The 17,065-nt window shown below is 45.3% G+C and overlaps 1 protein-coding gene across 12 annotated transcripts in view; it reads right to left on the bottom strand.

Annotated features, from left to right (window-relative positions):
• Positions 1–17,065, bottom strand: part of KTN1 (kinectin 1) — a 121,679-nt gene that overhangs the window by 55,266 nt on the left and 49,348 nt on the right. For 11 of the 12 annotated variants that reach the window (XM_075926270.1, XM_075926271.1, XM_075926272.1 and 8 more), the window contains 7 exons: positions 14,977–15,093; positions 10,045–10,185; positions 5,022–5,128; positions 2,949–3,081; positions 1,434–1,521; positions 677–843; positions 195–263 (listed from right to left, as the gene is read on the bottom strand). In XM_075926270.1, coding sequence (XP_075782385.1) covers positions 195–263; positions 677–843; positions 1,434–1,521; positions 2,949–3,081; positions 5,022–5,128; positions 10,045–10,185; positions 14,977–15,093 — 822 coding nt within the window. The remainder of the gene's footprint in view (positions 1–194; positions 264–676; positions 844–1,433; positions 1,522–2,948; positions 3,082–5,021; positions 5,129–10,044; positions 10,186–14,976; positions 15,094–17,065) is intronic. The other variant, XM_075926275.1, reaches the window with a different exon arrangement.

Below are 17,065 nucleotides of genomic sequence, written 5' to 3'. Positions count from 1 at the left end.
TTGTGGACATGATTTTCATGTGAATTACACAATGTATAGTATATTTCATCATGCTCTACTGCCCAAAGAGACATGGCACCTTTCTACATGCAACATTGCATGTCCAGCTGTCAATGCTGCAACCAGCTTTTGAAAAAGCATCAGCCAGTTAAGAGTGCAAGACCAAAGGTAGAGAGTCTTTGGACACGTTGTACCTGGGCTGCCATTTGTGAATGAAACTTCTGCAGCTGAGCTTTCAAAGCCACTTCCTGCTCCATCAGCTCCTTATGGTGCGAGAACACAAAAGGAAAAGCAACTGTAAATAGGCAAGAGGTTTTCTAGCTCTTATTAAAGCTGCATATTAGGGATTTACACTTGCACCACATGGTGTGGATAACACTTTTTTTTTTTTTAATTACAATTATCTTATCGGAAGTCAAGTCAAGAATAGCAAGGAAAACAACACGGTATGTGCCACAAAAGAACATTCCACGCCCTCCCACTCCATACACCCTTGCAGCATAAGCCTGCTTGCTTGAGTCCAATGCGGATGCAACAGAGCATCTTACAGGATGTCAGCTGATCATTGGAACCAAGTGTATTCATTCTTGCATTCAGATCTATTCATTCTTGCATTCAGATCTATTAAAACAAAAATTCATTCAAGCTTTGTGGTGTGGAGACATTAAAGCCGTACCTGCACCTGCAATTGCGCAGAATCCTCGGCAGTCACCCTCTTTTGTTCAGCCTCCATTAACTGCAACATCCTTTGCTCCAGTTGTTGTTTAGACACTATTGTATCTGTCAGTTTGCTGTGCAGGCTCTGGATTTCACTCTCTTTGGCCCCAAGCTTATTCTGCACATCTGCAGCAAAACACCGAGGTTTTAATTAAACAAAGCATTGGGAAAACTGAATAGAAGCTTTTATCTAAGTAAGCACAGGAGTAGTTTCCAACTTAACCCATCAAATGCAGAGTAGTTCTTCACTACGGTAGAGACAGACACCCTGAGATCAACCCACTGCCAGTCAATTTAGCGGGTCTAGTGAAGACCCACCAAATCAACCACAGATCACTCTCCAGTTGACCCCTGAACTCTAGCCCCCACAAGAAAAGTTAGATAAGTAGACAGGAGAGTTTCTCCAATCAACCTCCCATGGTGTAGACTCCACAGTAACTTGACCTAAGGTACGTTGACTCCAGCAACATGAATACCACCTTAGGTCAACTTTCTGTAGTAGTGTAGACATGGGCTTAAAATAATCCATGTCAGAGACACCGCATGGAAACACAATTTTCCTAGGTGTCAGCTGTAGGACCCAGAGAATACATTGAATGAACCACTTCCTTTAAACCTTCTATATAGCTCATAACGTTATTTATCCAATATCTTTTTTGCATGCAAGAAAGGGGAGGAATGGCTATACTGCATAGTATTCAGAAACAATTTCATACCTTGTTGCGCTGCTTCATGTTCTGCTATCCTGTTCCTGAGGTAGACCTGCATTTCTTCCAATCTCCTCTCTGCTTCCTGCTGTTGGACCTTCACATTGAGAGTGGGAGTTGGAAGAGAGGAAAATACTGAGCTATTTAACAGAGTGCATCTCTACTTTCTTGGCCATGTCTACACTTAAAAGGCTACATCAGTAGCTACACTCAATACAGCAACAGGAGTTCTTCATTACTGTAACTAATCCAACTCCTCAAGAAGGGGTAGCTAGGTTGTTAGAAGAATTTTCCCATCAACCTAGAGCTGTCTACACCAGGAGTTAGGTTGACAGATTTTCCCATCAACCCCTGAGCTGTGTCAACCTAACTCCTGGTGTAGACAGCTCTAGGTTGATGGGAAAATCTCTCAGGGGTGCAGATTTTTCAAATCCCTGAGAAACACACCAACAGTGAGGCAAGTTTATAGTGTGCACCATCCATAGTGATGTTCCTATTGTCTCAATCCAATATAAGGTAGGATATGTCCCTCCCTTGCACATACAGCAAAGGCAAACATCCAGCACTCAGACCTCACCCTAGACCCATCTGGTCTATTTCAACAGCTTTGTATCCCAAACTCTGAACTGAATTCCAAGCCACAGCTCATTAGTAGACAGGTTTCTACAACAGAGGGAAAGGTCACTCATTAAGTTCAGGAAGCAGTGTCCGAATTCAAAAGTGCCAGAACTTGGGTAAATCTGCATTTCCTATCCAAAATTTGGACACCACTTCTCCAGCAACAGAGATTCATGGGTTCTTTCCGTGCAAATTGATTTTCTTTTAGTAACAAGTTTTCTACCAGCATACTCGCTTTGAAATTTTTAGCTTTCTTTTTACAGAATTTGTTTTTAAATATATGTCCACATAGGAAGAAAAGTGCCCACTGGTCTATCAAAGAGAAGGAATGGGAGAAAGACACATTCTAGGTCAGTAAAACTAGCTTAACTCATTTAGCAGCTATAGCATGTTGTTTCTATATTTGATATGACAGACAGATTTGAATAAATTATTCCAACCACAAAAACAAAAGGACACTTACATAATTTGCAAGTCATATGGGGGAAATGCTTCCTATATAAGTTACTACAGGATACTATTCCATTCACCATTTGACAGTTCAAATACATTCAGAGAGTTAAGTTACCCAAATTTATTTTAGAAGGCAGCAATTGTCTGCAGAAGTACTGTTACATAGCAGTGTCCATAATCACCAAAGTCCAAAATGTTCAAAGTTGATCTAGAAAGGAAGCATCAAATTCTGGCCTGCTATTTTCTGTCAATTGTAATTACCCATTTTTATCAGACACAGAAAGATTGAATACAGAACTAATACCTACAGGCAATAGCTACTTTAACAAGATTTCCTCTCAAATTTCTCATAGACCCTAAAATATCAAGAGGCAGATGTCCCCCACTCAAAGAATTATAGGCTCTGCTAAGGGCATAGTGTAACTGCAGAGGAGTAAAGGAAACAGAAGTCACCTTTAGCTGACCAATTGTTTGCTCTGCATTCTTCTTTTGGAGCTCTTCCTGTTGCAATTTATTATTCTTCTCTGTCAGTTCATTCACAAGTCTAGCACAATCTTGACGCAATTTGTTCAGTTCACTAGACTGCCTAAAAAAATAACAATGACTGGTTTTTCATGATGTGAGCGGCAACTGCTTAAGATTACAAGGATCGAGTCAATGAAACATCTGCACACATTCAAATGCCAAGTCAAAAGTGTACTTCTAGAAGCAGTCTTTAATACGCATTTATTCTCATGGGATAACAGAAGTACTTCGAATTTCAGAATATGTCCAGCAACTGTGTGTGAGACTCAAACCACGTCAACTGCAGAGACATGTCTGGGTGCCCCCAAACACAAAGCCCTGATGGGGGGGAAGGATAGCTCAGTGGTTTGAGCATTAGCCTGCTAAACCCAGGCTTGTGAATTCAATTCTTGAGGAGGCTATTTAGAGATGTGGGGCAAATCTGTCAGGGATGGTACTTAGCCCCGCCATGAGGGTACGGGACTTGACTCAATGACCGCTCAAGGTCCCTTCCAGTTCAATGAGATAGGTACAGTAATTCCTCATTTAACACGATAGATGTGTTTCAGAAAACGATCGTGTTAAGTGAAAACATGTTATTCGGGGTCAATTTTTCCCATTGAAAAGGTGGGGGTTGCATTTCAAGCGGTGGTGTCTGTTGGGACCGGGACATAAGGTTGGAGGAGAAAGGGGACTGGGTTACAGCAGGGAGGGGAGGGGTTTGGCTCTGGGGAAGGGAAGGAGAGGGGAGGGGGATTGGGTTGGAAGTATGCCCCTGTGACAGGTCTGCTGGGACCCGCACTGCGTCCAGCAAGGAAACCCAAACTTAACAAGCCACACTAACCTTACACTGAAATCGGGATGTTAAATATCAGTCAATTGAATAGCTGAGTAACCTCACGAATTCTCATTGGTTAGCTGACTATTCTATAGTCCCCTGGGGCAGGGCCGGCAGCCAATGAGCTCAGGTTCCATTCCCGAGGAGCCCCCTGCCACCTCGCACTGCTGCTTCTGTATCAGAGGCAGCAGTGCGGGGTGGCAGGCGGGAGCTAGTCCGCAAAGTGAACCAGTTTAACATACAGCTCCCCTTGTGGACCGGCTGCCTGTTGCCCTGTACTGCTGCCTCTGATAAAGAGGCAGCAGCACAGGGTGGCAGCAATCCCTGTCTGAGGGGGTCTGAGCTCCCAGACCTGGTGTGAGCTGAAACTGAGCCAGGCTGCCTGCCCGCCTGGCTCTTAATACACTTTACATGTGAAGCCACAGTGCGGGTAGTCCTGGACCAAGAGTGAGCCATGACTCAGCCAGCCTGCAGCTAAATGTAGTGGCAAGTGTTTGTGTGTGTAGGGGGAGGGGTAAATGCATGCCATCTATAGCATTAACCTAGAAGTTTTTGCTTATCGGTTAATCGATTACACTATTACATCCCTACACCGAAGCCAACCAACTCAGTACAGCACCAAGTACAGGCAGCGGGCATTCCTAGCTTCTTGGGATCAGCAGCCTGTTCACAGGCCATTAAGGTCAGAGAAGGGGGTATTGTTGTACTATAGACAACACCACACAAGCAGGTAAAGAAAGATGAACAGCAGCTGCAGTTATCACTTGACCTGAGCTAGACTCTTGTAAGGATGATCAGTGATTTATGACAACGATAGTCAGAAATAAATAGACTTTCCAGGTGCCCAACTTTAAAAGAGGTCTGCTATGCAGAAGGTCTCACACCCCCTCCTACTGAAAAACCTACAGGGTCTTAGATTGAGACATCCAAAGCCAACAGCTACTTGAAGATCTTGGCCTAGGGGCCCAACTCATTAAGTGTCAGAACATGCATCCTAAGAATATAGATCTATACCAGTGCTCTAAAGGCACTGCTATGAAAACAGGGTCAGCAGCACACACCACTCATTAGCAGAATAGCTAGAAGTGGCCAGGAGAACTAACCTCAGGGAAAGCCTCATTAGGTTTGAAAAAACAAAAACAAAAAAAACCCCCATGGCTGAGGCACTGAACTCCTGAACATACTTGCTTTCCATTTGATTGGTAGAAGTACTGACAGCATCTCTCAAGATACCATTCTCTTGCTTCAGATGGCCTATCTCAGCTTCCATCTGCTCGCGAAGTTGCTGGAACTGAAACAAACACCACAAATTATTTTTTAAAACTCTGAGGAACAGAAGTCAACAGCTGTGTCAGACACTGCTACTGTCCTATAATAGAAACTTACAATGGTCTACGATCGAGAAAATAAGTGTGGAAGGTGCTTCGATTTTGTAGTCCATAAGTGATTTTGCAGTCCAAACACGTATGTACACCAATCAACGGCATATTGATATTTTAGGCTCGCACAGTTGTATAAGGCAAATGTGTCCTTGATACAAGAGTGTTTCCACTTATGTGCACATGCCACAGTTTTCCAATGCAGCATTAAATCTAGTAGTGGTTGTAGTAAGATGGAGACCAAACTGACGTCCACGTAGCACAGGCCTGGCTAACAATGGTCAAGACCTTGCTAATAGAAAGTAAAGCTAAGCTCTGAGCAAGAGGCAGGTCCCTGCTCACAGAACTTAGCTAGAACAGGGCTGAGTGCGCAAAACACTAATTGGTAATAGGCCCAGCTGTAGGACAGTAATTGGTGCTAAGTACTAGCTGTAAAACAGTAACTGGTACTGGTCAGAAGTTGAATGCACATTCCAAAAGGATGGTGCCACCAGCCTGTTAAAAAGGACTCCCCACAGATACCGACCCAGGTTCAGGAAAGGGTCTAAGATGACATCATGATGGCCAGAAATGATCTCATAAAACCACAAGATGCAGGGTGATGGGCAGTAATTAAGTAACATCAGGAGTGACGTGCGTAGGGAAGCTTGACAATAACGTCTGCCTCAACTGCAGTGCAGACCCTCTGAAAAGCATAACTCCAGGCCTGGCTCATGTCTGGTGCGCCCAAAGCATGCAGACAAGGCTTGGGTTAATAGGGGAGCTGAAGAATTGTTTTGAATAACAATGCAGATTAAAGCGTGGTACAGTGAGACCACGTCAAACACACACAGGACAAGCAACCTTGTACCGGTACTTTTGTTCTGATAAGCAAAAAGTTCCGAGTAAAGCCATGAAACTGTTAATTGTGCATATAAGTTTTAGCAATATCCTGCGTGGCAAAATATACTCTGAATTGAGCATAATAGGTGCCTTATAAAATACGCACTATCAATACATAATCGATTGGTAGAGAGGATTAGAACGAGCAAGGCGAGTATAAATATAGGAGTAGAACACAATCGGTGGAAGGGGTGGAGCAAGGGGTCCCCACTCCCTTACTCACTGCAATTAAGAAGTTGGTGCCTGTTCCTACCAGTAAATGCATTGTGGATGCCTCTATGCATGGGGAAAGAAAGAGGCCACGACCTTCTGTCTGACAATTGTAAGTTGCTAGCAGTAGAACTGTGTGTGATTTATAGCAGTAAGTATATGTATGCTTATATCTGTAAAGTTAAATATCTTGTGTACTGTCCTAGGTGTAGTGTTATTGTCTGTGCTACCTATCCCATTCATTGGGATGAATTTATGTAACTCTGCATTTCTTTCCTTTTCTGTGTATAATGAAGTTAGAGATCTAGTTTATCTTTGGTGTTTACTGGGTCCTCTCGTATCGAATACCCCAAACACACAACAGATGTGGAATTTGTTTGTACCTGTAGATAAAGCAGTGTCTTGGAGGGGCTGATTTTGTCCAACCTGGAGGCAGTGATCGATTCCCATGTTCCTGAGTCATGTCCATTGTTACAGGGTACACATGCATAGTGGTTCTGTAGAGTCTACTGACAATTATTACTGTACTTTGTTTGACAATAAACTTGGCCGGGTGCCTTTGATCCTTATCTGATTTTGTGGGTTTTGGGGGCTCTGTCTGCTGTGTTGACTACTTGTACAAGCCAACACAGCACACACACATGCAGTCGAATGGTTATCATCACTGATGGCGCAGGAGAACTGTCAGCACATTACACGGGTGAATCCTGACTACAACTGTGGCAGACCACTGAGCATTCCTGATTGTGTGGCTTGATCCTGTAAACACTGTTAGACATTTTTCAAGTACATTGGGGGGATTAGTTTATTTTTCGGAAGTGTGAAATCAAATTAAACTGAAAACATGCAGAGAAGTTTCAAGCCACAATGAGAAGATGGACTATGAGTCATGATCCATAAGGCAAACAAACCAACCAGTCCTTTAAAATGGTTGGGGCCTTGTTTTTATTCCTGAGATTCTAACCGAAACAAAATAAGATCCTCTCCTTTGGAGATACTTACGTACTCGTATTGCACTCTGAACACAGTTTCCCTAAGCCCCTGGTGTCTGAGGAGTCAGAAATCCACCACAAGGCTGCGCCAGAGGTTTGATTCAGCACCCACCAACCCATAAGCCAGATGACAAGAGGAGCTGGCTAGTGCCATGCAGCTTAACGTTTCTTTCCTCCTCTCCTGGTGCCAAACTTTCAGAGGCAGCTGAAACTGCTTCCAAGACTAGTTTCGTCAGATGACTAACTCAGTGAGGATTTTATATACGAAAAAAATCTGTCCAACAAACATTTGCTGTTGGGCTTCTCTCACACCCACCCACCCACCCGAGTGTCAACATTCAACTCTCACGGACATGAGCTACAAATTGCTCTCAATACCACACAACCCTAGAAATCCCAGGAAGAAAGGACACCCGAAAACAAACAGGCAGCTCAGAGAACAAGGCTGTCAGCCAAACAGCAGTCTCATTCCCATAATACGCCAGCAGGAAGAGTGATACTAGAATGCCAAGAAATAGGGAGGGCCCAGTTACATTGGCTCAGTGGGCTTCTACTCCTTTGTTCAGAATATTATTTCTATTTCAGAAGTGCCCAAGGTGTCCCTCTACCTCTGCCTGATTCAGGACCCCTTTGTGTAGTGCACTGTACATAGACACCAACTATTCCTTGGCTTGGCTCCAGTAATGACCGGGTGCCCTCTGAGGTATTTCTGCATACTGGAAATGTGTCATTTGATTTGAAAATGTACACATTTCTCTCCATATTGCTACAGCTACATGGGGGGGTGGGGGGGAGTGATGCTTAGATCTGAGTTTTTAATCAATCGGTTGGTATAAATACAACCATACTTCCTGAAAAGCTTATACTGACCATTGCCTTTGATTTTGAGGAAGCTAAAGCTTTTCTTAGGTCACCTTTTAACAAAAAAAGAGCACAATGACCGTTGAGATGGCTCAGATGAAAATCTTATGGCAGACTGGAAGATAGGTCCATCAATGGCTATTAGCCAAGATAGACAGAGATGTAACCCCATGCTCTGGATGTCCCTAAACCTCTGATTGCTAGAAGCTGGGACTGGACAATAGGGGATGGATCCCCACAAGTCACCCTGTTCTGTTCATTCCCTCTTAAGAGTCTGGCACCAGCCGCTGTTGGAAGATTGGATTCTAGGCTAGACAGACCACTGAACTCACCCAGCGTGGCCATTCTGATGTTCCTAGTATGCACCAGGATTTTCAGTGAAGTGTTTTGCAAGGCAGATTTATAGCCTCCCTACATGAATGTATTCTGCTGTTGGTCATCCTGCAGCCCATGGCCACATGCAGTCCATCAGGGTTCCACACAGTCTGCACGCACACACACACACACACACACACACACACCCACCCACCCACCCACCCCCACCCCACCCCCATCCCCTTCCCCAACGCCTCTCGCACGGGGCGGGGGCACACTTATCTTCTACTCCTCCCCCTCAGCACTTCCAGGGTGCCATGAATTGGCTGATTCATGCCTTGTCCCCACTCTTCTGCCTCCCTTGCAGAGGCTGAACGCCACAAATCAGCTGATTTGTAGCATTCCATGGCATTCCAGCTCTGGGAAGAAGGGGGAGGAGCCGAGACAGGGCACAAATCAGCTGATCCATGGTGCTCCAGAAGCGCCGGGAGAGAAGAGAAGGAGTAGGGATGAGATACGCCTGGGAGAGGAGGCGAGGAAGAAGCCAAGCGGGATTTGTTATTGTAAACTGATTCCACTATTATGGCCCACAGATTAAGGAGGGGCAAACTCCTGTGGTCCACTCACTAGCCATGGTTGCCCATTGCTGATATATTTGCTTTTAAGGATACTTTGAATCCAGCACGTCATTCAGAATGATATAAATATATTTTGCACCTCAAGAAACACACTTTTCAATTACATAACATAAGATCACAACCGCTTTATGAAGAATTATGGGTGTTATGTCTGTGCCACAGACTAGAACTGCGATCACCAGACTCCAAACCTTGGCTCCTGACAGGAGACATGCTGCCCACCATGGGTCATTTGTATACAAGGGAAATAATGAATGAAAAGTTGTGTGTTAATTGATATGACAAGATCTGCCTCTTGGAAACAAAGGCCATCTGTAGCAGCTTGCTGCCTTCATCTTTGTAAAGAATTAATCCTAGATTTCTCACCTAAACCACTAGAAATTCTGGGAAGTACCTGCAGTTTACTCTCATGGAAACAAAATCAAGTATCAATTAAACAAAATTAAAATTCATTATCAGTGGGAAATAGGTCAATAGAGGGATGATAGGAGTTACTATAGAGAACTTTCTGGGTGTCTGGCTGATGAGTCTTGCCCACATGCTCAGGGTTTAGCTGATCACCATATTTGGGGTCGGGAAGGAATTTTCCTCCAGGGTAGATTGGCAGAGGCCTTGGAGGTTTTTTGCCTTCCTCTGTAGCATGGGGTACAGATCATAGCTGGAGGATTCTCTGCATCTTGGGACCTTCAAAGTATTTGAAGGCTTCAATATCTGAGATATAGGTGAGAGGATTATTCTAGGAGGGGTGGATGAGATTCTGTGGCCTGCACTGTGCAGGGGGTCAGACTAGATGATCATAATGGTCCCTTCTGACTTTAAAGTTTATGAGTTTATGAGTCTAAGTGTTGCACCACTTGCTAAAAGTCATTTCTCACATCAATCTCTTTGAACTTAACACACGAAATCAAAATGGCTTTCATAGAGCTTTACCTTCATCTTCATCCCCTGGTTTTCCTGGTAGCTAACATGGATCTTGCTCTGAAAAGTACCGTGATCCTTTTCTAGCACGTTGATTCGTTCTCTCATCTTTGTCGTAACCAAGTTGCTTCTCTCCTTCTCTGCAACCAGCTCCTTGGGTAGGAAATCAGGAAAAAAAAATTCATTTCACCCTTCCCCTCAACCTCCTAAAATCATAAAGCAACAAGAGAACAACATGGGGGGAGCAGTTCTGTGCTCCCAGAAGGGGAGGGAGCCTCAGGTGAAGAGGCGGAGCTGGGACAGCCAATCATCAGCACCACCGAGATGCCTGGCCTCACAGGGCTTTGGGCCCCAGCAGCAGTAGCTGGGAGTCCTGGGCCCTTTAGAAGTGCTGGGTCCTGGGACAATTGTCCCCTATCTGTTTCCCCACTGGCAGGCCTGTAAGGCAATACATTACTAATCACATCACATTAAAGCCATCATCACTACTCTTTACCCAGAGAAGAACATAATTTCACAATTCAAGTAAAACCAGGTGCCGCAATGAAAAGAGCAGTCTCTTGCTGCTTCAGAGAAACTGGAACAGTATTTCTAACACATTAGGCCAAATTCCTCCCTCAATTACCTCTGCGTGCCCCTGATGAGCTTGATATTCCATAGGTATAACTAAGGGCAGAGTTTAATTCGTTTAATGAAGTAGAACTCAGTTACTGGACCGCTCCAAAAGTACAGTACATTTTAGATCAAATGTGCTGTACATTACAGATGAACTGTCAGGCTGAAGAGAAAGCAAGTCAAGTGTAATGTTCAGTTCCCTGCTGCGAGCTAGAGCCATTCAATACATAACCGCTAGCATTATATCCCACAGTACAGGTTTAAATCTCAAGTCACTGGCCAAGCGCAATCCAATTCTGCATACTTACTGAATGGTTCTTATGGTAAATACAAGCTAAAAATGTTACTATTTTTACTGTTACTAAAATATTGCTGTGCAAACACTTTACAGCATTATATAACATATGAGCTATGGCATTTGTTTTGTAGGAAAAGCAGCAGAAGCATCTTCAGAGTTCTGCAATTAAACCAACTCGCTCCTAAGGTTCTCGACAGACTAGTAGCAAACATTCAACAATCCAGACGGGATGAATTCCCAAGAGAGGATAGCCAAGATGAAAAAATTTATGAATTTCCAATAAAAAGGCAAGCTGTATTTGGTCGATTTATTTATTAGATGGTGCAGCAATCCAAACAGACAAAATTTGCAGGGTAGCTTCCTGGCAGGACATATATGTGTGTACATGCTGAAGGAAACTGTGTTGGCTGCAGCCTTCTGCCAAGTTTCTATTAGCTCAGTTAGTGAAAAAGTGCCCAATTTCCTCAGCACTACTGACATTTATAACTTAAGTAAAAGCCATTTTCTTCCTTGAGGTGCAACTTTGTCACCCTCCTAAATGCTGCTTTTCTCAGACTAAAGATTTCAAGAGAGCGAGTTAGGAGCTTACATCCCACCAAAAGGCTCAATGGCTTTAGAAAATGGGAATTAATCAGTCTGATGTAGTGAAACACAGTAGGGGCTTAATTTTAAAAAACATCTATGGGAACATGAACTGGGGGACTTTTCATGGTCATGCAGACAGACATGCACCCTTACTCCTATCCACATGCCCCCCAGCCCAGCCTGGAGCAGCACCACGGTTGGGGGCAGGATGGCAGGAGAAAGGGGACCAAGGCGGGGGCTGACAGCCAGGGCCCCGGGTGCAAAGATAGAAGATAGGGCCCAGACTGGCTGCTGGGGCATCCCCTAAAAGGCAGACGTAGCTCCCAATTTAGGGACCTCTGAATTAAGGGAAAAAAATCAGGAAAGAGCAATGTGCTGAAAGCTTCATTCAGTGCTCAACTCCAGAAAAGCATTAAAAGCTGAAATTTAGACTTAACGCAAATGCATATTTTGTCACTTAGCTGATTCACTCTCTGCCCCCACCAGGGAGGGGATCCTTTATCCTCAGTGCGACAGATTTCTACCTGTCTGGAAATAGCATGCTTCTGTGTTTAAAAAAAGACTTTAAACTTATCGTACGTGCATGAGCCAGCAACAGTCTGGATATTCAGCCAAACTGGCCTCATTACCTTCATCACCAGTGATTCAAAGTTCATATTCACAACTCCATCCTCTCTCCCCTCCATCTACACCTAGTTCAGATTTGTGGCACCCCCTTAAAATGAGCTAACTCTGCTCCTGCACCAGCCCCAAACACAAATGCCCCCTTTTCCCATTAAAACCTCGTTCATCTCATAAGTTCAGCCTCTAGCTATGCCTGTGCTACTCCCATGGCTCTCTCCACCACACCCTGTGTGCTGTCTGACATGCCCTGACAATAACTATTCAATGCCCCCCAGCCAATTTCCTCTTCTCCCATCCATTTACTAGCACTGGTAATACAGCGCTACCCCCCACTCATCTGCCCACGCTCTCAAGTGCGGTGTCTTGCTTGACTTTCCCTCTACATTTCTAAAAATCAAGCCTTCCTGCTTCTACCTCCACTCTATCCCAAGTGCTACCGTGATAAGAGTTTCTTCTCCAACTTACTCGAACACCCTACTGACTGGTATAAGGATTCCCTTCACTTTCATTGTGTTTTGACTTCCTCTGAAATCTTCACCAAATTAAGAATGTCTGGAGACTGTTCTATGCTTAGCCATGTGTGTCATACGAATGTTAAATATACAGGCAGTCCCCGAGTTACGCGGATCCGACTTACGTCGGATCCGCAGTTACGAACGGGGCACTTCCTCTCCCTGGTCTCGAGCAGACCAGGGAGAGGAAGCAAAGCGGCGGAGGAACGCGCCGCCAGCTGACAGCCCAGATGCGTCTGGGCTGTCAGCTGGCCGCGCGCTCCGCTCTGCTCCCCCCCCCCCCCCCTCTGCAGACCAGGGGGAGGGGGAGGGGGAGGGGGAGCAGAGCGGAGCAGAGCGGCGGAACGCGCAGCCAGCTGACAGCCCAGACGCGTCTGGGCTGTCAGCTGGCCGCGCGTTCCTCCGCTCTGCTCTACTCTGCTCCCCCTCCCCCTGGTCTGCAGACCTGGGGGACGGGGAGCAGAGCAGAGCAAAGCCGCGGAGCCCGAGGGCAGCAGGATAGCCACGGCGCGTCTGGGCTGTCCCGCTGCCCGCGTGTTCCGTCGCTTTGCTCCCCGTCCCCCTGGTCTGCAGACCAGGGGGACGGGGAGCAAAGCAGAGCAAAGCCACGGAGCCCGAGGGCAGCAGGATAGCCACGGCGCGTCTGGGCTGTCCCGCTGCCCCCGTGCTCCGCGGCTTTGCTCCAGACGCCTGTGGTACAGCAGCTGGGGCGCTGCCGGTTGGTCCCGTAGCGCCGCTCTGGGTGCCACTGGACCAACCCAGCAGCACCCCAGCTGCTCTGCCCCAGGTGTCCCCTAGTCAGCAGCTGCTGAAAATGACCAGTGGCTGACTACAGGAAGCCCCTGCCCCGGGCTTCCTGGAATCAGCCGCTGATCAGTTTCAGCAGCAGCTGACTTGGGGATGCCTGGGGTTCTTAAGTTGAATCTGTATGTAAGTCAGAACTGGCGTCCAGATTCAGCCACTGTTGAAACTGATCAGTTTCAGCAGCAGCTGAATCTGGACGCCAGTTCCGACTTACATACAGATTCAACTTAAGAACAAACCTACAGTCCCTACCTTGTACGTAACCCGGGGACTGCCTGTAGAGTAATTTAGTAGTCGATAGAAATCCATGATTGACTACTCAACTAGTCGATTGACACTTCTGCATTCCTCCTTTGAAATGTACAAGAGCCCCAACAGGGACTCTTGTACATTTCAAAGGAGGAATGCGGAACTCCACAAGCAGCCTGGGGCCAGCGTGAAGTCCCGCTGACTCCGGGCAGCACATGAGTGCCAGCTTTGAAACGTACAAGAGTCCCCAGCAGGGGCTCTTGTGCATTTCAACGTGGAAGCGCCCTCATGGAGCCTGGGGACAGTGGGGGGACTCAGAGTTCGCCGCTGACCCTGGGCACCATGCTACACTGCCACTTTGAAATGCCATGCAGAGCCTAGGTCAGCGGGGGACTCCCCAGCTGACGCTGGGCTCCACGCAAATGCCATGGCGGCGTTCCAAAAGGGCAGTACCACATGAAGCCCGGGGTCAGCTCTGTGCAGTGCTGCCCCTTTGAAACGCCAAGGGGGCATTTCAAAGGGGCAGCACCACACGGAGCCCGGGTACAGGCTTGGGGCAGCACAGCCACTTCGAAGTACTCCCTCTTCTCCCCCCCCCCCGCCCCCGCTCTGCTGTCTCTGATAGAGGTGGGGGGGAAGGGAAGGAAATCCACTAGACTATCCAATAAGCATTTGCTTATAGGATAGTTAACTAGTCAACCAGTCCTTAACGAGTCCTATACAATAAAACTGTTAGAGACTGAATGCAGCATATGTAAGCCTGGCAAGTAAATACAAGCAACAATCTAAGCTTTGTGCGCCTTTGCCATAAAAAGTCACCGATTTCCACTGATCATGGTGCCTTGGAACATGGGAGCGCATGGATACCAGAAAATGCATCAACTGGAAACTGTGGCGTATGAACGTCTTTAATATTTGACCTCATCGTAGTTGACACCCAGCCTAGCACACTGATGAGGAGAATGCTTATGTTAAACACATGATGCTCACATAAAACTTTTTAAAAAAAAAATCAGGATTAACCGCCATTAACTAAAATAATGGAGATATACCTTGAAACCAGAGCAACACAAATGCACTACTAATGGCATGGTGGCAAGGGGGAGAAATTTAGCGTTGATCAATTTCTAAACCAAGATCTCCACTTGTGTTCATGCTGATCTCATTAAACGCACAGCTACTGAGTGGAGTGAAATCTCATAACATTCCTTGTTAGTTTCCTTTTCATTCCATACCTGTTCCCTTCCATATAGTCACCTGAGTTAGCTGCTTGCACTGATCCTTTGCAACCGCAGCTTCCTCCTTCAGAGCAGCGAGAATTTTGTCTTTCTCTTGTAGCTGATGTTGAGTTGCAGCCGAATCTCCCTTACTAGCCTACAGCAAAGGGATATTAGAAGTGATCAAACATGCAGAAAGTAGTACTGTACTATCTGTTGGGGGGTATACTGAAAATTGCCAGCATCATGATTGGAAAGGTTTCCCGCTCCCCCACGCCTTTCAGTTGTTGCCCATCGCTGCATAATCCAGCATGCAAGCATCTGTCAGGCAGCTACCAGAAATGAAATGCATGTGAAGGAGTTTGGGGTCTGCTACAAAAGGCCTCTTAAATTTCGTTAGATGCCTTTAACGCACACAACTCAGCAGGTGGAGCTGCACTGCCACAGTTTATTCTCCAACTCTGAGGTCAGCGTAACTAATCCACAGAAGGAGTAGCAGCACATAACTTTTTCACAACACAACAAGCTCTGTTTCCTGCAGCATCTAACCAGCCATTAAAGTAAACATGGGCCTAGAATTCCCCCTCCATGTACAACAATGGCAGCAACAATATTGTACTTGACAGAATATTACCCCGCAGCATATAACTCAAACTTGCCCTAGATGAAGCAAAATGCAGGACAATGTAGCACTTTAAAGACTAACAAGATGGTTTATTAGATGATGAGCTTTCGTGGGCCAGACCCACTTCCTCAGATCAAATAGTGGAAGAAAGTAGTCACAACCCTAGATGTTATTGTAAAACTTCAAACAAAATGGAGGAAAAGGTAATGGGGCAAATTCTAGCTCTGACAAATGCCTGTGACCTCTGTCACACAGACACTCCCAAACTCTGTTTATGTGACAGATGGCAAACATAGTAAATGTTTTTGTGACTACGTGGCAATTTCTAGACTAAGTCTGATAACTGGTGAAATATCTTGGAGATCCATATCCAGTTTTCTTTGAAACTTCTCCATTAATGGCTCCATCTTCATTTTGTGTTTGTGGCAAAGAGAAAGGTAGCTGTTAAGTGAATACTTGGAAATAAAGAAAACCATTTGTTTGGTTGCAGCTCCAATACAAAGCAAGTTTCTTCTTCATGGGATAAATTAACTGACAACAATATTTCCTGCTTTCTTCTGCAAAGTCAGAGGGTCACAATTACTTTAGTTGTCCAAGTATATACTATACTGTAAACTACTATAAAGTACACAGTAAACAAAAAATGGAGCTTTTCTGGAAATGCATATTGTGCATATGTAACCCACTCACCTAGTGGGTGTGGTTCACTATCCCATGTAGTGGCACCTAGACCATTTACAGAGAGATAAGAATGAGTGAGCCCTATAGCCCAAACTGAGAGCCAGCTGGATTTATAGCTCAAGCTGTAGAAGCTCCAACACTACGCTCCAGAGATCCCACATTCAAATCTGCACAGTGGCGGTTACACTCCCCCCCAAAATGTGCTACTGATTAGATCATAGCTACATTTTCACCTGAAAAAGTTAACGTTCACTGAGTTTTACTGGGTTGTAGAAGCCAAGACTTGTATAATGTTTTTGAACAGCTCTCTTCATATCAACAAATTACATGCATCATGCAAATTAGAGGCTAGGCTATATTAATGAGACAAATTTTCAGTAGCACTCCATCACCATTATAAGTGTTGATTTTACACTGATACCTTCCAGTGTTCTGCTCTGGTCTCCCCACTCCAAAAAGAATGTAGTAGAAACATAAAAGTTTAGTGATAGAAACGTAGCTGTGTTAGTCTGGTGTAGCTGAAACAAAAAACAGGACTATGTAGCACTTTAAAGACTAACAAGATGGTTTATTAGGTGATGAGCTTTCGTGGGCCAGACCCACTTCCTCAGATCTGAGGAAGTGGGTCTGGCCCACGAAAGCTCATCACCTAATAAACCATCTTGTTAGTCTTTAAAGTGCTACATAGTCCTGTTTTTTTATAAAAGTTTAGGTTAGTGACTTGATTTTAGGCACAGAAAAACATCCACAAAAGGTTTAAAATATCCAGAATATTTTCAGAATTCATAGGGGATGACATAAGGGGAGCCGCAATAACAAACAT

Source organism: Pelodiscus sinensis, chromosome 4, assembly GCF_049634645.1.
Source record: "Pelodiscus sinensis isolate JC-2024 chromosome 4, ASM4963464v1, whole genome shotgun sequence".
NCBI classification, from domain to species: Eukaryota; Metazoa; Chordata; order Testudines; family Trionychidae; genus Pelodiscus; species Pelodiscus sinensis.
This window is presented reverse-complemented; position numbering and strand designations above follow the sequence as displayed.